Raw genomic sequence first — 23,909 nt, 5'->3', positions numbered from 1 at the left:
GCCTTCAACGCTTTAACTTACAAGAACTACAATTCCCATAATTGCTAATGAGGACGGGGCCATCATTCGGAGGACCCCGCCTGAAAAGAGCCCACATAATCATGAAATCTTCTAAGATATTTAATCTACTCAACTAACCAGCGAGGACATTAAATTAGGACTGATAGATTCGTTGTTCACTAAAAGTGACCAAAGCATTACAGAAGTTCTCGTTTTAAATTTCACACCGGCACAAACCCAGAAGCTTCTGCCCAACTTAGGGAGCGTATCATGGCGGCGCAGATGGCGGTAAATTCGGGTAAGGGTGTATATTTTATTAAATAATTGGATTTTGTTTAATTATTGCATCAAATCTCAACCTCTGTTATGCACTGAAGCGCAGATATATGCGCTTCTTGGCCGCAGATTTGTCGTTTATTATATGTTTTGACCACATGTTGTTGGGTCTGTCAGGCTAACATAGCTTAGCCTTGCCCATAGCAAATAGACGTTAAGTTAGCTGAGGTTAAATAACAAATTAGTTTTACTCATTTACACCGAACTAATTCCCACACTCAACCTGAAATAGCAGGGAGGGATGACACGACTTGTCTGATAGATCAGCCGACCGGCTTGAAATAAAAGTGAAACTAACAACTCGGGCAAAGAAGTGTCTGTACTACACTTCTGGAATCTTTTATGGTGTCTGTAGGATAGGCAAAATGCCGCAGTGGTGTTAACAAGCATGGTTATAGCAAATTAACTCGAAATGACTAGAAATTAGTTGTTTGCATACTTGTGTGACGACCCAAAACATCTGAAGCGTATTTACTCCGTCAGGAGCCAGTCTGTGGGGGCCACTGAAGGAGCTCTGGGAGACAGTGGACGGAGCTGTGTTAAGGAGACAGCCCGAGAGTGTTCACCTCCTAGACCTACAGCTGAAGAAACACAAACCTCACTTTCTGTCACTTTTTAAGAACCCGGTAAGATGGCATGAATAGGTCATTTAAAACACTGTCATTTCTCACACATGCAGATCACAGGTGTTTTTTTTCCCCAATGTGTAGCTTGTAGTTACAGTCTGTCCTCCGAGACTCTGATGTCAACAGCGTCTTGTCTTCTCTTCATTTTTAGCCAAAAAGTGCAGAGCAAAGAGAGAAAGTGCGTAAAGCCAGCACAGAAGGCATCGCCATCCAAGGTCAGCAGGGGTCACGGCTCCTTCCCGAACAGCTTCTGACAGAGGCTTTCATCCTCAGTGATCTCTTTGACATTGGAGAGTTGGCAGCTTTGGAGCTTCTCTTGGCAGGTAACATGAAGGGAAAACCCCCCAACTTTATTCAGCATAAATTAATTCCATTTCATCTTATAGGTAAAGTGTCACTGTAGTTAATAAGAGATAAGATAAGATAAAACTTTATTAATCCCTCGGGTGGGTTCCTCTGGGAAAATTCGGTTTCCAAAAAAGCACAGCACCGACAAAAGTTACAGAGTTACAGAATATTATATATATATATATATATATATATATACACACATATATAAATACAGAGACATATATAGATAAAATATACAAAGGGGATAAATAGGAATAAAATAAAAATACAAGTGGAATTGCACATTTCAAGTATGGAAGTCTATTGCACCGCTGATTATTGACAAAAAGTATTGCACAAAGGGTAATTGCACAGTGAAGTGAAGAGGCACTACAGCTTAGTTGTTCCCCCCTCCTTTGCCCCCCTGTCTCCCCTCCCTCTCCCCTCCAGAGAGGAGTTAAACAGTCTGATGGCGTGTGGGACAAAGGAGTTTTTAAGTCTCTTGGTTCTTGTCTTTGGGAGAAGCAACCTGTCACTGAACAGACTCTTCTGGTTGTTTATGGCCGTGTGCAGAGGATGCCCAGCATTGTCCATAATGTCCAGCAGTTTTTTTAGTGTCCTTTTCTCTGCCACTGACACCAGAGTGTCCAGTTTCATGCCGACCACAGAGCTAGCCTTCCTGATCAGTTTTTCCAGCCTGGATGAGTCCTTCTTTGCTTTAATTGTGTAGCAGGTTCTAGTGTATGGATTGTCCTGATCAAGCACTGAGATTGAGCTCTGTTTCTTTTCTGTAATCATCTCTCTCCAGGTGAACAGCAGCAGCCCTATTTTCCAGGACTGACACGAGGCCTAGTGGCCGTGTTACTTTACTGGGATGGAAAACTTTGTATGGCCAACTCTCTGCGCACACTCATTCAGTCACGACAGGGCAAGACCTTCACCCTGGATCTTAGGTAATAACGGTGTCTAACAGTAGTACAATGAAACATTGATAAATGCTGTTAAAGTCCCGTATGATGAAGGTGTTTTTGTCCTGCTTTTATTTTTTGGTAACCATTGCCCTTCATGTAAATATGTAAAAATTGTGTATGTTTCTGTTCTGTGTCTTGTGTACTGTTTGTTTGTATATGTGTCTTTCTGGTTGCTGTTACATCCAAGTTTCCCCTTGAGGGACAATTAAAGGATTATTCTATTCTATTCTATTCTATTCTATTTGAATCTTATGTCATTTGTTTTCTCCTTCAGTGGAGAGCTGGTGGCTTTGACAACACGATTTACAGATGAGCTCATGAGCCAAGGTCTGAGCAAACGCATCCTAACTTTGGTGTCAGAGATAAGCGTGACGCGTGAGTTTGAGCGACTGCAGAAAGAACGCGGATTGGGCAACGAAAAGCACAGGAAGGAGGTGTGAAGTAATCTTTTGTATACATTTTAACCAAAGATCTTCAAATTGCTTTGTTTTGTTTTTCCAGTGTTAAAGGAACAATACAGTGCCACTAATTCTCTCAACATAGAAACATCGAGTGCAGGAATGCAGAGTGGATTATGGAAAATATGGATTACATGTAGTTTCTGCATCTGTCACCAGGTTGCAGACCTCATCAAGGAATGCCGACAGGCGCTTGCAGACAGCCTGTTTTCATGGACCTGCCAATCACCCCTGTCAAAAGATGACACTCTGGCACTCATTGGCCACCTGGAGACAGTTACAGCTCAGGCTGATGGCTCACTGGACAGTGTTAGCCTGGCTCTGGTTATGGCACTGCTCTACTGCTTGGATGTTAGTTTTATCGAGCAGGGGACTGAAGATAGAGATGGTAAGTTCGTGTTGATGGTTTTGGTTTTCTTTCTTTTTTTCCTGTTGAAATCACTGATTCCAAAAACCATCTGCCTGCACGTGTTTTCCTCCAGATTTGCTCCAGGCACTTCCATTGCTGACAGAAAGGCAGTATGTGTCTGCCGTGCACAGTCGCCTGATGGACAGCCAACCATGGAAGCTTCCGGGGCTGCAGGCCGTGTGTCGACTGGCGTGGGCTCTGTTGCTGAGAGTCCTTTCCCAGCTGCCACAGGGCTCAGGTAAGCACTGCATTCCTTGAGTCTCCATTAAAATGCCCTTCTAATTCTTACGTTTCTGAGATAACAGCCATTTCATGTTATCGTACGTGTGTTTTTGTGCAGCACTGGTTGAGTTCACCGAGGCAGATGAGGCTCTGGCTGATCAGGCTCTCCTGGGCGATGTCTTCCTGTTTATGAAAGAGGGCATTCTGGGATGTGAGAGTTTTTCCCAGGAAGAGTTTTACATCCGCCGCGTCCATTCACTCATCACAGACTTTCTGGCTCTTATGCCAATGAAGGTAAGAGATGCTGCAGGTGCATGCTTTTAACTTAAGACTGACATGTAAAACTATCATGTGGTTTTTAACTTATCAGATTCAACATTCTGGAATTGTCACATTTCATTTATTTATTTATTTTTGCATCTTAATTTAAATATGCAACAAGCGTATTTTGGCTTTTTGCAGGTGAAGCAGCTTCGTAACCGTGCCGATGAGGATGCCCGCCTCGTGCACATGTCCTTACAGATGGACAGCGAGCTGCCGTCGTCATTGCGAAAGGACTTGGACCACCTCATGATCCTGGTTAGCGTTTTTGTTTTGTTTTGTTTTACATATCCATATATACATATGAGGCAATATTACCTCTAACCTTTTATTACTGATCGATGAGAATTTTTGTTTGTGTTTTCAGATAGGGGAGTTTTACAGCAAGGACACATTTGGATTAGAGCTGGGTTTGGAGTTCTGGTGTCCCACCGAGTCTCTTCAACACAGCTCCCTGCAGGGTTCTTATCTGGGAATGGCCCTGCAAAGACCTCCACATAAACAGGTAGGGTTCATGTTTTTGTGACTACTGTTACTGATTGTCTAATTGATTTAGATTTGGGGAGGAGGGGTGTGTGTGTCCGTTGCTTCTTTTATTTTAAAGCTGTTTTTATATTTTGTGATTTTTGACACAGGTGGTTTTGTCCAAGTTTGTACGTCAGATGGGAGACCTTCTGCCGTCCACCCTCTACATCTCCTATCTCCGTATGTTAAAAGGACTTGCCAATGGCCCTCAGTGTGCTCATTACTGCTTCAGCCTGCTTAAGACCAACGGGGCAGCACACAGTAAGACTAAATTGCTTTATAGAATTTATTATTATTTTTTTTTAGTGATATTTAGGGCTGCCACGATTACGTCGACTAGTCACGATTAAGTCGACTGTCAAAATCGTCGACGACTGATTTAATAGTCGACGCGTCGTTTGAAGCTTTGTAAGATCACAAAAGACGCAGGAATAAGTAGTAGGATTTAAGAGTGTAATAACGGACTGAAACAGAAGATGGCAGCACTGCATGTACAAGGATGCCAGCTGCCGTTAAACCCCGAAGAAGAAGAAGAAGCAGTGTCCCAGAATTCATAGCGCGGCCTCGCTCAGTTTCCAACAATGGCGGCAGCTAGTTAGTTTTAATATTACTCTTATTATTCTTTCTGGGTCACAAAATAAACGTTTAACATATTTTCAGGTGAGAATGTAGCTGTGTAAACCTCAAATATCTGCTCAGTTTATCAAGACACCACATATTTTCAAAAGCGCTCCGACGTTTTCGGAGACGTCTGTTAGCCACTAGCTCGATAGCTAGCCGGGGGCTAGGCTAACTAGAGCCGTGAGAACACCGGACTCCCGGCAAATCGTTTTCAAACCCACCGCTGTCTTTCGCTACTCAGGTTAAACATTATTTACAAGTCACTTAGATAACTTAAAAATGTTATTGTTTGGCTTTTTTCAGTATTTTATTTGTTCCTGAGTAAATCGGTTTGGCTGAGATTAAAGTTATAGTTTTTACACAGCTGAATACACGTCAAGCAGACAGCTGATTATCAGAAGTGTGAGATGCTCGAGAATTTACTCCGGTGTCCTGTTATATTTTAGATAGCAAGGAGTTTATTAAACTTCACCGAAACAATCTGCAAATTTCATTAAAATTTAATAAACTATCATCTTGTCTTTATTTTTAGTTAGCACATACCTTAAACACTTAAAGCTGTAAGCTAATGATAGTTATATAAGAGCAGATGCTGCTGGTGCAATAAGCTGTAGGTTTTACGTCCAATGGATGATGATCTGATTAGTCAACTAATCGCAAAAATAATCTGTGACTAGTCGACTATCAAAATAATCGTTTGTGGCAGCTCTAGTGATATTTCAGTTGAAACCAACACATTCAATTTGAAGTTAAGCCTTTCCACAAAAGGAACTTCATTATGTTGTAATAATAATAATGTGTTTTGTTTTGTTTTTTTAACAAAACAACATTTAAATGTTTAATTTTTTTATTTACACCATTAGAATACTGTCTGGGTTCATTATTATGTGTAATTATTATTAAATCAAAAACCTTATCAGCGTGTACTGTAGTGTTGTCTAATGCATGCTAATCTTGTTCAGGTGACAACATCCAGGGAGTTTCAGGCAGTCCGGTGTCCTGGGAACATTTTTTTCACTCGCTCATGCTCTACCATGAAAACCTGCGACGAGACCTCCCAAATCCAGATTCGGCTCACTACCGCCACCCGCCACTCAGGGGCATCACCCAAAGAGAGATGGAAGGACTTACCTCGTTTTTGCAGTTGCTCACCACCATCATCACATGGGTATGCCACAAAGGCATGAATCTGTGCTGCTACGTGGGTGTAAAATACCACAAAGTCAGATGTTTATTTCTGTCTTCTCTAGAGTGAAAATGCTCGACTGGCCTTGTGCGAGCATCCCCAGTGGACCCCAGTTGTCGTGATGTTGGGATTGCTTCAGTGCAGCGTTCCCCCCGTCCTGAAAGCTGAGCTCCTGCACTGCCTGGCAGCGTTTGGAAAGTCACCGGAGATCGCTGCTTCACTCTGGCAGTCGCTGGAGTACACGCAGGTGAAACAGAACAATGTTTTATTTTTAAAACACTAATAGGGTCAACATAATTTGTCATGTGCAAATAAAATATGAATTATGATAATATCAGAAAGTCACAGACTCCCTTTCTACTCTTACAATATTTCTCTACATGTTAAGCTTAATTTCTGCACTAAAGCTGTCAGCAGCAATGCTCTCACCACTGAAATGACTATAAGATGCTGTAAACATGCACATGTCCAGTCCTCATGATTGCAGCCATTTCTTAAAACCTAATTTCCAGAAAACAAAACATCGTCACTCTTGTGTTTCTATCTGTAACTTTGTGTTTTGAAGCTTCTCATTTTGTTTTCATTTGTTGTCAAACAGATCCTTCAGACGGTGCGAGCCCCCGGACAGAGACAAGCAGCAGGGATAGAGGTGAGATTTTAGTTGTGTTTTTGTTTTTTCAGCAAGCGTAACGGTCAGAGGTCAGAGGGAGACATTTACGCCCGTCTTGTTGTAAAGAAAAACAGTGCAGACGGGTTATTGGTCTGATTTCTCTTTAAATGTTCTTCTGTTTACAAAATCGGTGCTCTGAGCAGGTCTGCTGTAATTGGGCCGTTACAGATCTAATCATAGATTAGTAAAACAGCCGGAGACTAAAAGTTTTACTTTAATTTGATCGATTGCTAAACATCCTGTAAAAAGAGGGACGTGACTCAAACTTTGTGAATTATTTTCACGGCCATCAGGTGGAGCTGAATGAGATCGAGTCGAGCTGTGAGGAGTACCCACTGACACGATCTTTCTGCCACCTGATCAGCACCTTGGTGGAGGGAAGCCTGCCCGTTAATTTAGGAGCAGGGCTGCGTGTGCCCGGCTTTCAGCCCTACTTGAACTTCTTGCGTGACTCTGTGTTCCTCCCCTTCCCCACCAGAGCGTATCGTCGCCCTGCTGAGAAGGTAATGCTCCCTCCTAGCGTCGAGGTGTAGACACGAAACATAGATTCACTTTTAACTGTGTGTAAATCTGCTCATTTTGTCCCCCCACATTTAATTTCGTTGCCATCTCCCAGTGGGAGGTAGCCGACTCTGTCCTCGAGGTGTTCCACAAGCTGCTGCGGGACTACGAGCCCCAGCCGTCTGACTTTGTCCAGGAGATTGTGGAGCTGCAGGGTGAGCAGGTCCCGGCCCATAAGCCTCCGGGCCACAGCATCATGTTCCACCTGCTCAATGACTCGCCCATGCTGGCACTCTGCCTCAGCCTGCTGGAGGAGGGGGTCCGCCAGCTGGACACCTATGCACCTTTCCCCGGTGAGAAAGCATGCACCACTGTTAGGAAATGGAGAGAACTTGTGTCTTTGCTCTGACAGAAGAGTGCATCACTCTGCCCTTACAGGTAAAAAGCACCTGGAGTCTGCAGTGTTGCACTGCTTGTGCCTTTTGGACTTGGCTCTGCAGAAGGAAGCAGTGTTCATGGATCTCCTTAGGGAGAGCCAGGCCTCTCTGCTGGTTTCTCCCCTGGAGCAGCTCCTCCAAGGCGTCAGCCCTCAAACCAGAAGGGCTGATCACATTGTCAACATTGCGAGGTAAATTTTTTTAAAAATAATGTTTGAACTGTAATGTATTTTTGTTCACTTTTTATTAATGTTGGATGTTCAGTAAAGCTTATAACTCAGTCTTTGCAGCACAGTTCTGAACTCTGCCGTTTGTCTTTGGCAGGTATCTTTACCACAGCAGCTCAAACCCAGAGGCCGCCTTCCAGAGCGCCAAGATTCTGCGTCGTATCGCCAACTACCCAAACATTCAGATTAGGCTGGTGGGAGACTTCACACATGACCAGGTACGTCCAAGTCTGGGCAGTCTGGAAACACGTGTCATACTTTGACAACAACAGTTGCCTCGATATAAACTCGTTTGTCTTTCATATATATTAGTAAATTCGATCTGTGTAAGAAAACGGCTCGAACAGTATTGAAATTTTCAAGATGACTTGAACAGGTTTCATGAAACCTTGGGGTGTTTTTACTGTGTGCATGTAAGCGTTAGCTGTGTTAAAGCAGACGTTAATTTAAACGTCTCCACTTCAGGCTGTAAGTGACAAGCTCATGGCAGGCTTTGTGGAGTGTCTGGACAATGAAGACGCAGAGGAGGGCACAGAGAAAGATGGTGAGATGATCTTCACCTATCAATTATTAAACCTGTCACACTCAGACTTACTCATTTATACCTTAAATACTAACTTTCAGACGTAGACTCACAAAAGAAGGTGGCAAGGATCCGGCATGAAACCCAGATCCATATTTTGAACCTGCTCATTACGTCTTTGGAGTTGAAGGCACCAAATCTGGCCCTTTATCTTTTGGGCTATGAAGTGAAGAAGCCTGTGTCGTCAACCAATCTGCAGGACCCGGGTGAGAGTTTGGTTCATTTTGGTAGCAGTTATGATGTTTAACACTGTTTGAACCTTTTATGGATTAAGTGGATGATTCAAGTGTGTTTGTCTTACAGGTGTGTTAGGGTGCCCGCGTAGCTGCCTGCACGCCATCCTGAGTCGGCTGCAGAGAGGCACAGAGAAAAGATCGGGACCTGCACTCACACAGCAGGCGCCGCACCTGGCTGAGCTCTGCTACCAGGTAATATTTTTCAAAAATCTCTGGTAGCCCTTTGGACAGACACTCTTCAGTTTTTGGTAGCCCAAAATAAATTTAAGTAGCCTGAAAGAAAAGAGGACAATTTTTTGATTGACTTAAAAAATTGTTAAAGCACAAATTACAACAACTGTAAAAAAAAAAAAATACAATCATCAACTCAAATATTTGGTTCTAATTGAACAGAAATTTCTATGAACTTGTAAGAACTGTAGGACATGAATCAGTCTGTGTCCGATCCTCAATCTGACATTTCCACTGAAGTCACGGGTCAGAGGCAAGTGGAACCAAGATCGAGGCCATTTGCTTTGTTTGCAAAGGCTGTTAAATTGCCAAAGGTTGTTCACTCTTTGCAACATCACGCTGTTCTAAACAGCTTTTTCTTCTGCGTTTCTTCTGGACTTCTTGTTGTGTTTGGTTTATTTTTAGTAGTTTTTTTGTAATTGGCGTTTGTTCTGGGAAAGATGCTGCAGACTGAGCATTTCTCATGGGTTCTAATGGGGTCTTTCTTAAAGTTACTGGTCCCAGTAACAAAGGTGCTTGTCGACTCAGAAATCGAGGGAAACTCAAGACACACCCGACAGAACATGATGTTATTTATCTCGTCATATTCCAGCCACAGAAATTCTTTTGTCCATGAAACCAAAAAAAGCTGCGCTTTTGTTTTTGCCTCATAGCCTGATTTGTCATATCTTTTCCGTTTTGTGATCGGCTTTTCTGATTGGCTGTCCTTTCTTCACCCTCACCTGTCTTATTTGGCTCTGCAGAACTAAAATACCTGCGTAAATCCATCTGCTTTTACAAAGGCACTTGCATAATGATCAGCGATTCTATTCAATTCAATTTTATTTATATAGCGCCAAATCACAACAAAAGTCGCCTCAAGGCGCTTCATAGATACAGAGAAAAACCCAACAATCATATGACCCCCTATGAGCAGCACTTTGGCGACAGTGGGAAGGAAAAACTCCCTTTTAACAGGAAGAAACCTCCAGCAGAACCAGGCTCAGGGAGGGCCGGCCATCTGCCCCCCTCCCTGGTTGGTTGGTTCTCTGTGCAATCAACCTGTATCACATGTTTAAGCTTGCTGCGGGAGATTTCACTTGTCACGTTTGAAGCTAATGAGTGATAAGACGATGTCAGAGGAATTGGTGCGCAATTAATCTGTCACTCACCAGTCAGTAGCTGCCGCTCTCTATTCACAGTTTGCGCCATCGCAAAGTGAAAGTGAAGCAAAAAACAAGCGGAAATTCAAACGCGATTTCAATATGTCACATACTGACAGCTGCGTTTGCCAAAAAATGCAAAAGCATTGACATATTTTTTTCTTCCTTTGACAGCCTGACGGGCAGGGCTGAGATGGATTTTGGTAGCCCGAACAGAAAAATCGCTAGCCCCGGGACGTCGGGCTAGCGATTTTGTGAGCCCTGTTTAAATGAGGCACAATCTCTGCAGTGAGAGATGTAGCTCAGCTAGCAGGAGGATTTTATGTTACAGAATATTTCAAATTTGTGTTTGTCTGGTTTTCGTTCTCTCTCAGGTGATCTACCAGCTGTGTGCTTGTCCAGACACATCTGGACCCACAATGCGCTACTTGAGGACCAGTCAGGATTTCCTGTTCTCACACCTGCAACACCTGCCCTTCATCCTGCCCAGTGAGCTCAGAATCCCTGCTAACCTTGTTAAATAAAAGGCGTTTTAACAAAGCAGTAGCATTAATTTGAAACGAGTTGTTGTGTATCCATGCAGGGAGGAAGTAATGGACAGAAAACACTTTTTTCTCTCTTCCTTCTTCTCCTCAGGTAACCAGATTGCCGCCCTCTCCCAGATGTCTTGGCTCATGAAAACGGCTGCAATCGAGCTGAGAGTGACCTCACTCAACCGCCAGCGTTCCCACACACAGCGCCTCGTCAGCCTCCTGCTGGATGACCAGCCGCACGCTCAGCATGCAGGTAAAGGAAAGTTGCTCTATACTTTCCATGGCTGTAAATAAAAGCTTAAAGGATCTTTTTAGAAAGCTTTCAAGCCCTCACAGCTGACAGTTCTGTTTATTGCAAAGGAAATTTACAATATGCACCTAAAAGCTTTTTATTTTTTAGCAGATGGGGAATCTGGCATGGAAGACGAGACGAGATCAGTCAGCGGTTTTCTGCATTTTGACACCGTTTCTAAAGGTTCGTGTCACAAGTCCACCTTCAAATTTAGAAAAATATTAGAAGAATACATGTGAGGAGTTTTTAAGAATGACCCCAGATTGTCTCGCTTTTCATCATCAGTGCGCAGGAAGTTACTGAGCGTGCTGGATGCCATCGAATTCAGCCAGGATATGCCTGAGCTGCTGCAGCTGGACTTCTTTGAACGCACCCAGATCGAGCAGGTGATCTCCAACTGTGAGCACGTCAATGAGCAGGGACATACTGTGTGCAACGTTAAGGTACGTTTCCAGATACGATGTTTAATGTATTTTCTTGATCTGATGTGTTGTTTCAGTCTCTGAAGTTGGTTTTCATTTTCCTCACAGTTGCTTCACAGAGTGCTGGTCGCCGAGGTGAACGCGCTGCAGGGAATGGCAGCGATTGGACAGAGGCCTCTGTTAATGGAAGTGAGTGAAACTCACAAACTGACGTCCTGTAATTTTAGCTGAAAGCTGTAATTTTATTCCATTTGCTGTTTACTTTGCCTTAGGAGGTGAACTCAATCCTGCAGCAAGTGGTGGAGCGTAACCGTGTCCGTCGGAGCCTGAGTGCAAAGCGGCATGCGCTGCAGTCCTGGAGGAGTCTGGTGGAGACGCTGCTGACTGCCTGCCCAGCTGATCTGATATCTGCTGATGAGCGGCAGCTCATCATCAGGGATCTGCTGCTGGACCTGCACGATAAGGTCAGTGATCACGTCAGTGTAGCAGTAATATCCAGTTCTGTCCAATAAGGAACTGGTCTCAGTAGGGATGGGTATCGTTTAGGTTTTATCCGATACCGGTGCCACTTTTGAAACGGTGCTTAAACGGTGCTCAAACCGGTGCTTAAAGAATGGAGAACACACAATTGGTCCAAAAACCTCTCATGTTCAGCTGTTTTTTTGTAAAAAGATAACAATGTTAGCCTTTTCTGCAGCTATGGGGCATATATGGTATCACTCTTGGCTGGAAGCAGCTTAATCAATGGAAAAAACACAAACTTTGTCCAAAAACCTCTCATGTTTAACTGTTTTCCACTTTTTCTTTGGTCATTTTAGCCTTTTTGTCCAGGGTGAAGGGAGTATCTGCCATCAAACAAGAAGAGAGCCGCATGTAGCTATGATGATGTTTGCTAGTTCACCTTACATGCATTAATGTAATAACGTGGTTAGCCTACTCAACGTAAATTACACACGAACAACATTAAGCTACTCACGCAGAGAAGAACGGCTGCTGCTGCATCATCATCCTCATCATTTCTGCTACACTGGCAGGGCTAGGAACCAGGACTCTCCTCTTCGGGTTTTTGGGGGATGTTGCTAACTCCGGGTCGATAACAGGCACCACACCCGCAGTAGATGTGCTCGGTGTGAGGTCTCGCAGCAAGCCATCAAATACGGCGCATTTCTCGGCTTTTAAAAAAAACGCTATGCGTCGCCAGGTGTTTCATCAGATTTGAGGTGTTACCTCCTTTGACAGTATCACAGTATCAGCTTAAAGCACTTGTTGCAGCTGCTGAGTTTGCATCTTTTGCTGTGAAGTACAGCCAGACTTTGACCGCTTCGCCTTGGGCATTTTTAATCTGTAGCTCTGCTCTAAAAGAACGTACGTACCTGGACCCGCCTACTATCCTCGGAAACGTAAAATGATTGGCTAGAATCTAAAGTGTATCACAGCTCAGGAAAATAAAGCACCGAAATGTGCGCTGCTTTTCGGTCTGGTTACTACCGTTTATGTCAGAACCGGTGCCATCATGGCACCGGATACCGGTACCCATCCCTACGTCTCAGTGTTCAATACTCAAGTTTTTGTAACTGTGCTTTGTCTAGGTGTTATCAGAGGATGCAGCAGGGGAGTTGATGCCCATTGTTGCCGGAGCGGTCTTCACGCTGACAGCTCACCTCAGCCAATCAGTGCTGTCTGAGCAGCAGCAGGGGGCGGGATTAGAAGCATCCTCTGGCTTTGCGTCAATCGCCAACTCTGCCCTGCACCTGATCCTGCGCAAGCTGCTGGACTTTATACTTTCTACTGGTTAGTGACTCATAAACCCACATTTCTCACACGGGGAAACTTTTCAGGATATACTTTGATCCCAGTACGTTTTTGTAATGTCTTTCACACCTTAAGGAGGCGGATATCAGCGTCTGCGCGCTCACCTGTACGGCTCTCTGCTGTATTATCTGCAAATTGCCCAGAAACCTGAAGAACCGGACACTCTGCAGACAGGTACAACACAGAAGCAATCACACACTGCAGGTTATAATAAGACCTCTCTTTATTTTACAAGAAAGTCATTGTTGGTGTTTTCTGACATACTGTCTGTCAGTATAATTTCAAAGGAACAGTGGGTTTGTCTGAGGAAATGTTTGTGTTTGCAGCAGGCAAAGCAATGTGGGAACGTCTCACAGCTCCTGAAGATGGTTTCTCCAAACTGCAGCGGGAGAACCTTGCGATCATCGAGAGTTACGGCAAGGCCCTGATGGAGGTTGTGTGCCGAGATGCCTGTGACGGCCATGAAATCAGCAGAGTAAGGGTTAAACCTACATGAAGCTTTCTCTGCTCCCAATCTTGATGCATGCTAACATGCTTTTCTGGAATGCCAAGTATCTTTTGCTTCTATCAACACCTCTCTGTTTTAATGTTAACCAAGCCTAACAAGTATTCTGCCCCCCCGCCCTGTTAGATGCTGGCCATGGCCGTGCTGGACCGCATCCTGTCAATTGACCGTCAGAATCAGTGGCTGCTGTATATTTGCAACAGCGGCTACCTGCGGTCGTTGGTGGAGAGCTTGAGGCAGGACGATGTGGCGCTGCAGAGCCTGCTCACACCACAGCCACCTCTCCTCAAACCACTCTACATCTTTGAAAGCAAGATGGTGAGGAGACAGTTTTCAGTGTTTAGTTTCTCAAATTGAACACAGCAGCCTCAATGAGGGGAAGATTGTGAAGCTACAAGCTTGTTTACGTGTTTAGGCTCTGCTGACTCGTGTGGCTAAGACGGGGCAGGGAGCCGTGGAGCTGTTGCGCTGCGGGCTGGTGGCACAGCTGATGGAGTGTCAGGTGTTTGACATGGTGCCCGACAGCGACGCACACAGGTATGGATGTGGAGGAGAGAGTGAGAGGACTAGCTGTCTTTTTAAAAAGTTCTTATATTTGACATGTAAACATCTTATATCCCTTTTTAAAACAACTCTGCCCTTTATTCAGAAAACTTGAGCTGTTGAAATCTATATTTCTAGTTTCCCTCATGTTTGCATCTGTTCCTCTTTGGTTTGCAGAGTGATGAGGGACCCATCAGGCTTCATCCCCAGCCCTATGGACCGTTACAGACAGATTCTTTTACCAACCTTAAGGCTCTTTCAAGTGATTCTGACTTCCACCTCCATAAATCACCAGCAGGGGGCAGCACAAGTAAGTGTATAACGTTGTTAGACCTGAGCTTTGTCACGTGTCTGAGTTTATTATTTGATTTCCTGTTCTGGTTTGATTGATCTTTTGCTCGGCTGAATGTAGGGCTGTAATAATCCAAATTTTAGTTATTGATTATTCGATCAGTTATTGAGTTATCAGGTAAGAAATCCTATGTTATGTCAAAATGAATTGCTCATTGGTTTCTATTTTAGAAATTGCAATAGTTGTAATTTTTATTTTCTTTTTTCTTCTTTTTTTTTCAAAATTGCACAAAAAAATAATGATACATGTTTTTTGAAAGCGCCTTTCAGAACAGCCAAGGACACTGTACACAGCAGGCAATTTACAAAATCATAAATCATAAAAGATAAAACCGATTTAAAATAGCAGAATGGAAAAAGTTATGTGGGATTAGCTTTTCTGAACAGGTGAGTTTTGAGTCTAGACTTGAAAAGAGAAAAGGAAGTGGTATTTCTTATATCAGGAGGTTGGGAATTCCAGAGCAGCTGAAAGTGGTGATCTGAACCATATCAGAGAGATATGGAGGGGAGAGTTGATGAATAGCCTTAAATATTTACAAAAGTATTTTAAAATTGGTGCGATATTTGACTGGGAGCCAATGAAGCCAGAGGGGGTGATGTGGTGATAATACGGGCAGCAGAGTTCTGGACACATTGAAGCTTAGATGTATAATCTCTAGAACAGCTGAATCAAAATAAGGCATACATGCAGCTTAAACTAAAGCCTAAAATAAAATGGCTTTCACGCGGTTTTCTTGGAAGGCAAAAGGGGAGGAAATGACGTCTTCTCGGTTAGGTTCATTTTGTATATGATGTGTGTGCGTTTTTGTGTGTGTCTGTTTGCTTAAGCGTGTTAATGACATGTGCACGTGGGAGTGTGAGGTTTTAAAGAAATATCTCATGACTACAATGATGAAATTCGAGCATGTGGACATTCTCAGCGGTTTGATGCAACGTTTCCTGCTGCAGGAAAAAACAACAACTTTGTGATGGTTTAGATGTTAACAATGATTCAGTGTCCAGCCTAGAAAGTCCCGGGCTAGTGGGTGAGCTTTCATTTTTATCTGCTTAAATATTAATGTCATGAACTTAATATAATATTTTTCCTGTTTTGTATATTTTACATGAATCTGTAAAATAATGGTATTAAAGCCTTGAAATGATTAGATTAGATTAGATTCAGCCCTGCTGCAGCCTTCAGCAAACTGCCAAAGTCAAACATTGTATCAGACTAAGCTAACAGTTCATCTTCATGCTTTTATTTAACTTCTGTAGCTTTACTGTAGATGTTGGATGGGAGCAGCTTCAAAGCTTTCCTTTGGTGTGACACGAGATGGTTTGGTTAACCCTTTAAAACCGGTCGGAGCGGGCACGCTCTGTTTTGCGCAACTACTTTTAAATCCCGGTAGCTCTGCAACCACGTGAGCTAGCGCAATAATTTTTTTTGCATATGAAACCGGAGGAGTTGTACTTCCATCTTATGCCATCAGCTTGTCCTCGGTCACAGTTTCCTTCCACATATAGTTTTGCAAAAACTGCATAAAAAGCACTTGCAGCAACAAAAACATAATATTCCAGAAACACGCTTTGCTGATCCGATCAGCTGTTTGTAACACTTCCTACGTTGGAATAGACGTCAGTGCGAACTATCGTATGTCCGCCATGACCTGCCCGAAACCAGAAGTGACGTCATTTTCGCGGAAATGTAGTTTTTTAACCATCAAGGCCTCATGAGCCTATACTGGTGTTTTTAAAAGTTATCTTTGACTTTATGACTTTCTGTGTGGTTTCTGGGATGCTTAGGACTCATATTGCACTGCTGGAAATAGTTTATTTTGATGCATATGCTGCTTTTTTGCAAATTTGCATTATAATATTTATTTTCGTTTTTCCTGCAGTATATAAAAATTGGTGTATTTCAAAAATAAAACTATGAAGACACTCAAAATAAATTTCCTGTGGTGGGAAACTAGTTTGTGCAACTTTTTTGTATTTACAGTTCTGAGGGATAAGCCTCTTAAATTTCTCTAACTAGAAATATATGTTAAAAAAACAAAAACGATTTTCAATTTCTTTGTAGTTTATTGCACTTTTTTGCAATTTATGTAATTACTATGCACTTAATGCAGACATATTATTATAATTTGGGCTATAATGGTTGTATTGATGTATAGCAACTTGAAATGCTCCCAAAAATGGCTCCACAGCATGTAAACATATAATATAAGCTCTGGCGGACTTGGTTCTATGGTAGGTCTTAAAGGGTTAAGGACTCCTGCCAGTTTTTTCCCAAGTAAAGGTTTTAACAGTGATCACAGGAACAGGCGACACTAAACCTGAGCTCATGGTCTCCTTAACGTCGCCCCCTCTTTGCTCTTTGCCGCGTAGACCGACTCTTGATTCATGTTAAACCATGACGTGTCATCTTCAGCCCTGCTGATGCGTTACCAGTGTTTTTGTTGAAAGCCTGGGGGCTGCATGGGCTTAATGATGTGGTACGTTTGATGCACGTGTGCCTTTAGAGAAGTTTCAGTTGCAGGTCTATTTCTAGTTGCAAATGTGGGTGAAACGCTCACGCTTATATGGGGACGAATGAGCCCCACTGAGTCGTGGAATAAACAAAGCATCAAAGCAGAAAGTGATCAAAGTGGTTTTTTTCTTTTTAAATATTTGAGTTACTCAATGAATCGTTGAGTTTGATTTTTGATTTGGAAGCGAGTAATAATAAACAACAAATATCTGTGTGCAGGTTCTCCAGTGGCTGATCGTCCATGCAGACACCATTCAGTCCCTGCTGCGCTGCCAGGAGCTCAGTATGGGAGCTTTGCAGGAACTTTCTCTGCTTACTGGCATCATCAGTAAAACAGCTCTGCCAGGTACAAAGACGAGCAGTCACCCTGAACTGAAAGCACAAAGCGCTTTTAATGTTATATCACCCTTATGCGAACCACGTGTTTATAATCAGTGACTCAGTAACTACTTGATGTCTCAGGTGCCCTTGAGATGGGCGGAGAAGTCAACAGCGCTGCGCTCATGGAGTTCCAAGGTCACATTAACAGATTCCAGGTCAGATGATGCCCTTAGTTTTTATTACATACCAACCTGTTCTAACCTGTTCTGACTTTCACTTTTATCTTGTCCAACCCTCTTTAACCTCTGCGTCTACTTTTCAGTGTGAGATTTGCATAAGTGGCAATGTCTCTCTCTCTTTTTTTTAGCGCCTATGTCTGTCTCTGCTCGGCCGTCTGGCAGGAAGTGAGCGGGACAGGTTGCTAAAACAGGCTGAGATCTCTGCGCCTGGAGACTCAGCAGAACGGCGAGAAGAGATGGAGGTGGCCATGCAACAGGTTTGACGGTTATTCTGTAAATGGTAAAACTGGAGATGTAAAGTGTATTCTCAGTGCTAGCTTCCCAGTTAGCATGTTTATATTTTACGTATTCCAAGTGTAGAGTGGACACTTTGGGGCAAAATCCACAAGAGAGGCACTGAAATGTCTGGAGGTTTCTCTCTGTAATCAGGGTTATCAGTTCTGCATCGTCAGTGACTTGAACCTGCTGTCCTTTGTCCCAAGGTTTGTGCTAACATCATGGAGTACTGCCAGGCCCTCCTGCTGCAGAGCTCAGCCCAGGCTCAGTTCAGCATCTGCCTCTTCAGCCCGTCAGGCAGCGAGCCAGCTGGCAGGGACGGAGCACGTACTGGTCAGTGATATTCTACCCTAACTTATGAAGAATAAGGATTTGGCTCATGCTAATCGTTAATGTGGCTTAGCACTTTCAGTTTAACGATAGACTCTTCCTCCTCTTTTCAAGACCTTTCATCCACTGTGCCATCGATGGCTTACTCTCGGGTCCCTAGTCTTGGTCTGGTCTTGTACCTGCTCAAGAATAGTGCTGCTGATTTCTTCCGGTTCCACCAAAGTCACAGGCAGAGCCTGGGAAAGCTTCAGAGCCTGGATCAGCTCCCACCCGAGGAGCTCAAGGAGGTAATAGATAGGGGTGGGGGAAAAATCGATACTGTGTAGTATGGTGATATTTTGTTTGCTAATGATGTATCGATACAGGGACAGCAGAAATCGATATTTTGTTACAAAAAGGTTTTTGTGCTCTGACTTCAGAGCATGTTGATCCTTTTTCTGAGCAAGAATCCTGACATTCCTTCACTGTCCAAATGTGTTTAACTTGTTTTTGGCAGCAATAAACATGACAGTTTACTTATTTTAATTTAAGACATGTTTTATTTTAATGAAGTTTAAAACTTTTTTATTTAATGTAAAATTATATTTTGTTTTAATTTACTTTCAAATTCTTCAGTTGCTGAAGGGGCTGCATAGTTTTCATAAACTGCATAGTTCAGAATAGCTATAATTGTACCAGATGGTTGATTCAGTTAAGTTGGACTAGACTGTAATACAAACCGTTCAGTTTGTCAACAATAAAACTGAAATGAGAGAAAGACTGAGTGTGAGACTTTGATATTAGAGAAAATGAATATTGATAAAGTTTACCTTTATGTACAGAATCTGAATATCGCAAAATATTTTTAAAAATTGCAATAATATCGTATCGTGGGATGTATGGTGATTCCCACCTCTAGTAATAGATAGATGCAACAGTGTATATAGAGATATAACCTCACCACCGTCAGTTTACCAAATAAACTTGCACATCCTGCATACGTTTTGATTGTTAGCGTTAGCCCTCAGTTCTAACCACCTTTTCTCTGTAGTTGTGCCAAGGCCTGGTTTCAGGCCCAGGAGGAGTGGAGAAAATCTCATCAGTGCAGAGGAGCTTACTGGCCAAGAGACGACTGGTCCAGCTCATCAACAACAGAGCCAAGCTGCTGGCCTTGTGCTCCTGTATCCTTTGCCCCTCGCAGACACATTAGTAGAAATGGGATTAACAAGATGAAACCAGGAATGATAAATGCTACGCTGAAACTGCCTCTGTCCTTCATTTCTGTGCCTTATAGTGTTTGATTATCTTAGTTATTTAAAAAAATGCCACATGAGAAGCTGTGGACAGCCTTGACCTGCCTCCTGCTTAGATGTGATTGAGACGTGCTTATTCGTGCTGTGGCGTCACCTGGAGTACTACTTGTTGCATTGTATACCCACTGACCCCAAAGACTCGCTGCTGCCTGGATCCACTTTATACAGATCACGCCTCGCGGATGGTAGGGGCACATGTTACAGAGAACACATCCCAATAATAGGTTCATTGCACTTTTTGGTTATTGAGAGCAGATGTGGCATAAACACTGTATGATCCCTGGTGGAGTAAACATGAACATTTCTGTATGTTCAAATTCTTTAGACTCATTCAGCGGGCTGCAGGCCAGCGGAGGCCGAGGACTAAGCCTATCCAGAGTCGGCCAACAAGATCTAGATCTGGTAAGAAATTCCTGTAAACTGGTATGAGTCTCTTGCACACAGTTGTACATTCTGGGGCAGTTAACTAGCCATGCATTAAGCCTCGGCCTAAACCATAAGCATTTTTTAAATGGAGATTTTCATCAAGTTTTTCCTTTAGCCTGGAATTAATCTCTTTCTCTTGTCTGTGTGATTGCAGCTGAAAAGCGACATGGCTGCAGGATTTGGGGAGGCCCTGCAGAGGAAGCTGCTGGAGGTGGAGGGCTCGTACAGCCAGGTCCGCTCTCGCTATACGTTTATCCAGGCTCTGGTCCGCAGGATCCGCGGCCTGCTGCGACAGCCCAAAAGCTGAGACTGGCCAAGATCCGTCAGTTTGAACTTCTGCCTTCATAACAGGCAAAACCAGAACACTGCTAAGGACTTCACGTCTGGCAACGTCACTCCTTTCTACTGACCCGACCTTCCTCTTCTATAACTCGTAGTGTCAATTTCGATCATGCTTACGTTCACAGTGCAAGTAGCACCATTTGAGGAATTGAGAATGTGGAGAAAAAGCAGAAGAAATTTTTACTTGTTAAACTGTTTGATATTCTTGTTTGTTCGGATGATTTTTGTGAAAATAAACTTCTTTTTCTAAATCGGTTAAATGTCCAGTTCTCACCTTCCTCGCTCCATAAACGTCCTAAACGACAGTGGCTACGGGCACCTTTTATTTTTAATGGGTTACCGTCTGCTGACATTTGATTAGCCTGTATTAATAGAAATGTTTTTCAAGCTTTGACTCTTTCAGTGACATTTTCACGCTGCTTTTTTTGTTTTTCTAACAGCTTATCACGCACATCACAAAGATGTTGACGCAGTGACTGATTTCACCTATTTTTACATGCACGTCTGGGTTTACTCATTTCAAACTTCTTATCAGGAGAAGCAAAACCAGGAACCAAAACAACAAGATGCTCTTTGTGAAAGTAGCATCACAATAGCTGACAGAAGTGGGCAAGCGTCACACTGAAACACACCGTACACCAGGCATTCTAGCGTCAACAAAGCTAGCTCCACGAGTCATTTAATCTCCCTTTTATTTTCTCTGAAGGTACACTTTATAAGACCGTAAAGTGCGTAGATTCTTAAACCTTTGGGAAAGGGACGAGAGGACGCATAAAAATCTAGCTTTTACATTCAGATCTAGCAGACAGAAGTTTTGTGCTCTTAGTTTTTATTTGAATACAGGCGACTGGGGGCGGAAATAGTTCAGAGAGGTGAGCACCAGCATTGAGCACAGGGAGGGGGGGGGGGGGGGACGCTGTGGAAAATATAGGCACATTTCCTCACCACAGTCCGTCGTGGACTGTGACTGATCTCTGTGACACATTTCATGGGTTGGTGGTGGAAAAAGAAGAAAATAATCTTAAAATAAAAAAGGATGTACCGACTGCTCTTCTCAGCTGACACATGGAAACAAATGTGTCCCAGGTTTAACAGATCATGCTCGCGTAGTCTATAAATTACTTTAAATAATAAAATTAATTACAGCATTAAAAACACATTTACAGTTGTTGCACCAGCTTGCTAAACCGATTGTGCTGCATATGCATCCAAACAGAAACCCTGACACGTGGATAATGATGATCCCTGCTCCTCTTCCTGTGAACAAGCTCACGTCTCTGTCGTGTACATTTGCAGGTAACGTTGCTCGGGGGAGGTTTAGAAATGCATCGAGCATGTCGAACGGAGTCTTCACAGTATTGTAACTATTTTGTGAAAAAACACTGCTGTAACTGGACATATATAAAAATAGCATCTTATATATCAACACTGGAATTATACACTCCATTAAAAACGTGTCATAGGATTAAAAATCGCATCCATCCAGTGTTGCCAACTTAGCGACTTTGTCGCTATATTTAGCGAGTTTTCAGACCCCCTAGCGACTTTTTTTCTAAAAAAAAAAAAAGACGTGAAAGCGCATATCGCTTTTACTCTCAACAAGCAGCGGGTGCTGTAACGCAGTCAGTTCTTCTTTTACTCTTATGCTGTTTTGTGGATCACAAGGTTTAAAACTACTTATAAACACACACACAGAGTAACTCCACCTATTTCCGGTCACTTTTGCCGGTGTTGTGCCAAAGTAGGTATCCCCGACAGAATTTGTTTCCCCTGTGCTGGGAGCACCAAGAAGTACTGATTTTTCATTTTGTGAAAAAGTGAAAAATTAGTATCGTTACATTACCATTCAGTTTGAGGGTTACAACAGATAATTATATATTTATTGCTCACGGGTATCAGATGGGATTATTTTTAACAAACCATTAACGTTTTGGCTGATAACTATTTTTATTCTCCTATAACTTTACTATATAAAGAGCTAAATCCTCCAAAGTTTCAGGAGTAATGCGTCATAATAAGAAGTGTTTGTGAACGAAAAATCAGCAATGTGGGATACTGTTTGTCCGTGATTTACACAGGGGGAACAAATTGTGGCAGGATCAGCCTGATATTATTTGTATCCCACTATCGTTGTATAAAGAGCTAACATCTCAAAAATGTCAGGAGTAGTTAGTCATTATAAGAAGTGTTTGTAAACTAAAAATCAACAACGTGGGATACTATTTGTCCGTGATTTGGACAGTCCAGCGTGTGCTCCCGACGCAGGGGAAACAAATTCTGTCGGGGATACCTAATTTGGCACAACACCGGTCCAAGCCCGGATTAAGGTGCAGGGTTGGAATCGTGACATTAAAAAAAACAATAATTGCTAAAATAAATTTATTTGTAGTTCTAAATAAACTCTAAATGCATTTAGGACGTTTTTTACTCACTTTATGTCTCTTCCAGGATGTTAGTTCTCTCTCCAACAACGTAGGTTACAATTACATTAGCATGACCAATTATGCAAATTAGGTGATGACGTCATTTAGCGACTTTTAGGACAACCAATAGCGATTTTCCTTACTGAGGAGTTGGCAACACTGCATCCATCGAGCTCTACTTCTAACAGAATCCATCTTTACACGTTAATGTTGCTTCATCTGTAAATTTGTTTCAAATTAAAAGGTTAAAACTTTCTTTTGCTTTTAAGAGGAGAGATGGGACCATCATTATCCAACCACATGATCACTGTTACAGATTTGGAACAATCTCAACCAAAAAAGGGGAAATACTGTAAATTCTTTATAGCACATTTAGAGGTTTTTCTATTTAATAGAAACAAAGTCTGACTAATGTCTGTACATAAAAACAAAACTGTTCATTTAGGGGAAAAACAAACATTTATACTGTACATGTACAGAGAAATACAGCACCAGCAGACTTAGTTGGACCACCTTTCCTGCTGTGATTCACATCCTCACAGTCTGCGGTAGTCCACTGGCTCAAGTCCACGGAGAGTGATTTTGCGCTGTCATTAATAGTGCCTGTTTGAGGGAAGGTGATCTATCCTGAGGCCCCCTCTGTTCTAGTGTTGATTGTATCAGAAGTGTCTGTTAGTAATCCAGCACAGCTCTAGCAGTGAATCTTGCAGGAGAAAATCCAGGCGTTAACAAAGACACACGAGAGACACGAGGAGAGGCAGCTTATCCAGCACTTTGTTTCCCGTGCTGTCTTTAAGATAAAGATTCGACGACAGAACGGATAGCAAGTGTTCGTATTTTGTGCGTGCAGAATAAATCTGCACATCCCATCTTTTTATTTGAACAATCCACCTGCAGTTTGCATGTTTGTTTGTAGAAAACAAGCCCTTATGTGTTATCAGTGCTGGCTTCCTCCGTGTTGTTGTTATCCGACACGCCGCTGCCGTTGGTCTCGGGACGTTCCGGTATCTCTCCCTTCACCGCCACTCGAATTACTTTCAACCAGCGCTGCTTAAGTTCCTCGGTCTCAGCAGCAAAGTTGTGGGTGGACTTGGACTGGGAGATGTGGAAGCTCGCCGGTGGGTCTGTGGGCCGGGCGGTGTCATCCACAGAATAACCCAGCAGGGGTATGGTGCACTGTGCTTTTACATCCTGAGAGGAAAGTCAAAGAAGAGATCGTCTTCACTGTAAATGATCTGCTAAATTAACATATCCAATCATA

The 23,909-nt window shown here is 42.9% G+C and overlaps 2 protein-coding genes across 5 annotated transcripts in view; one reads left to right on the top strand and one right to left on the bottom strand.

Moving 5' to 3' along the window:
• Positions 1 to 92: 92 nt before the first annotated feature.
• Positions 93 to 21,765, top strand: nup205 (nucleoporin 205). Of its 4 annotated transcripts, none has more exons than XM_085165064.1 (42): positions 93 to 298; positions 820 to 962; positions 1,114 to 1,285; positions 2,101 to 2,245; positions 2,538 to 2,697; positions 2,881 to 3,109; positions 3,204 to 3,368; positions 3,471 to 3,646; positions 3,815 to 3,931; positions 4,041 to 4,178; positions 4,309 to 4,459; positions 5,782 to 5,987; positions 6,070 to 6,252; positions 6,604 to 6,654; positions 6,969 to 7,178; positions 7,292 to 7,529; positions 7,615 to 7,804; positions 7,938 to 8,058; positions 8,306 to 8,384; positions 8,465 to 8,629; positions 8,727 to 8,851; positions 10,407 to 10,521; positions 10,669 to 10,818; positions 10,969 to 11,040; positions 11,143 to 11,300; positions 11,388 to 11,468; positions 11,552 to 11,743; positions 12,869 to 13,070; positions 13,167 to 13,265; positions 13,421 to 13,566; positions 13,723 to 13,914; positions 14,012 to 14,133; positions 14,317 to 14,449; positions 17,219 to 17,345; positions 17,462 to 17,535; positions 17,688 to 17,816; positions 18,042 to 18,168; positions 18,280 to 18,452; positions 19,196 to 19,325; positions 19,514 to 19,642; positions 19,783 to 19,859; positions 20,038 to 21,765. In XM_085165064.1, the coding sequence occupies exons 1-42, from the start codon at positions 271 to 273 to the stop codon at positions 20,188 to 20,190; spliced, it is 5,973 nt and encodes a 1,990-aa protein (XP_085021190.1). In that variant the 5' UTR covers positions 93 to 270; the 3' UTR covers positions 20,191 to 21,765. The 4 variants fall into 4 exon arrangements, with proteins under 4 accessions (XP_085021190.1, XP_085021188.1, XP_085021189.1 ...); XM_085165062.1 differs by having other exon boundaries at positions 13,418 to 13,566; XM_085165063.1 differs by having other exon boundaries at positions 10,966 to 11,040.
• The window catches only part of fgd4a (FYVE, RhoGEF and PH domain containing 4a), a 63,115-nt gene continuing 60,105 nt past the window's right edge, over positions 20,900 to 23,909 (bottom strand). Inside the window, exon 18 of the mRNA XM_085165077.1 lies at positions 20,900 to 23,839. Within this exon, the coding sequence (XP_085021203.1) occupies positions 23,576 to 23,839 (264 nt within the window). The 3' untranslated portion in view covers positions 20,900 to 23,575. The remainder of the gene's footprint in view (positions 23,840 to 23,909) is intronic.

The sequence above is a fragment of the Neolamprologus multifasciatus genome, chromosome 7 (assembly GCF_963576455.1).
Source record: "Neolamprologus multifasciatus chromosome 7, fNeoMul1.2, whole genome shotgun sequence".
NCBI classification, from domain to species: domain Eukaryota; kingdom Metazoa; phylum Chordata; class Actinopteri; order Cichliformes; family Cichlidae; genus Neolamprologus; species Neolamprologus multifasciatus.
The sequence above is the reverse complement of the archived record's forward strand: the minus strand, read 5'-3'. Positions and strand labels throughout refer to the sequence as shown.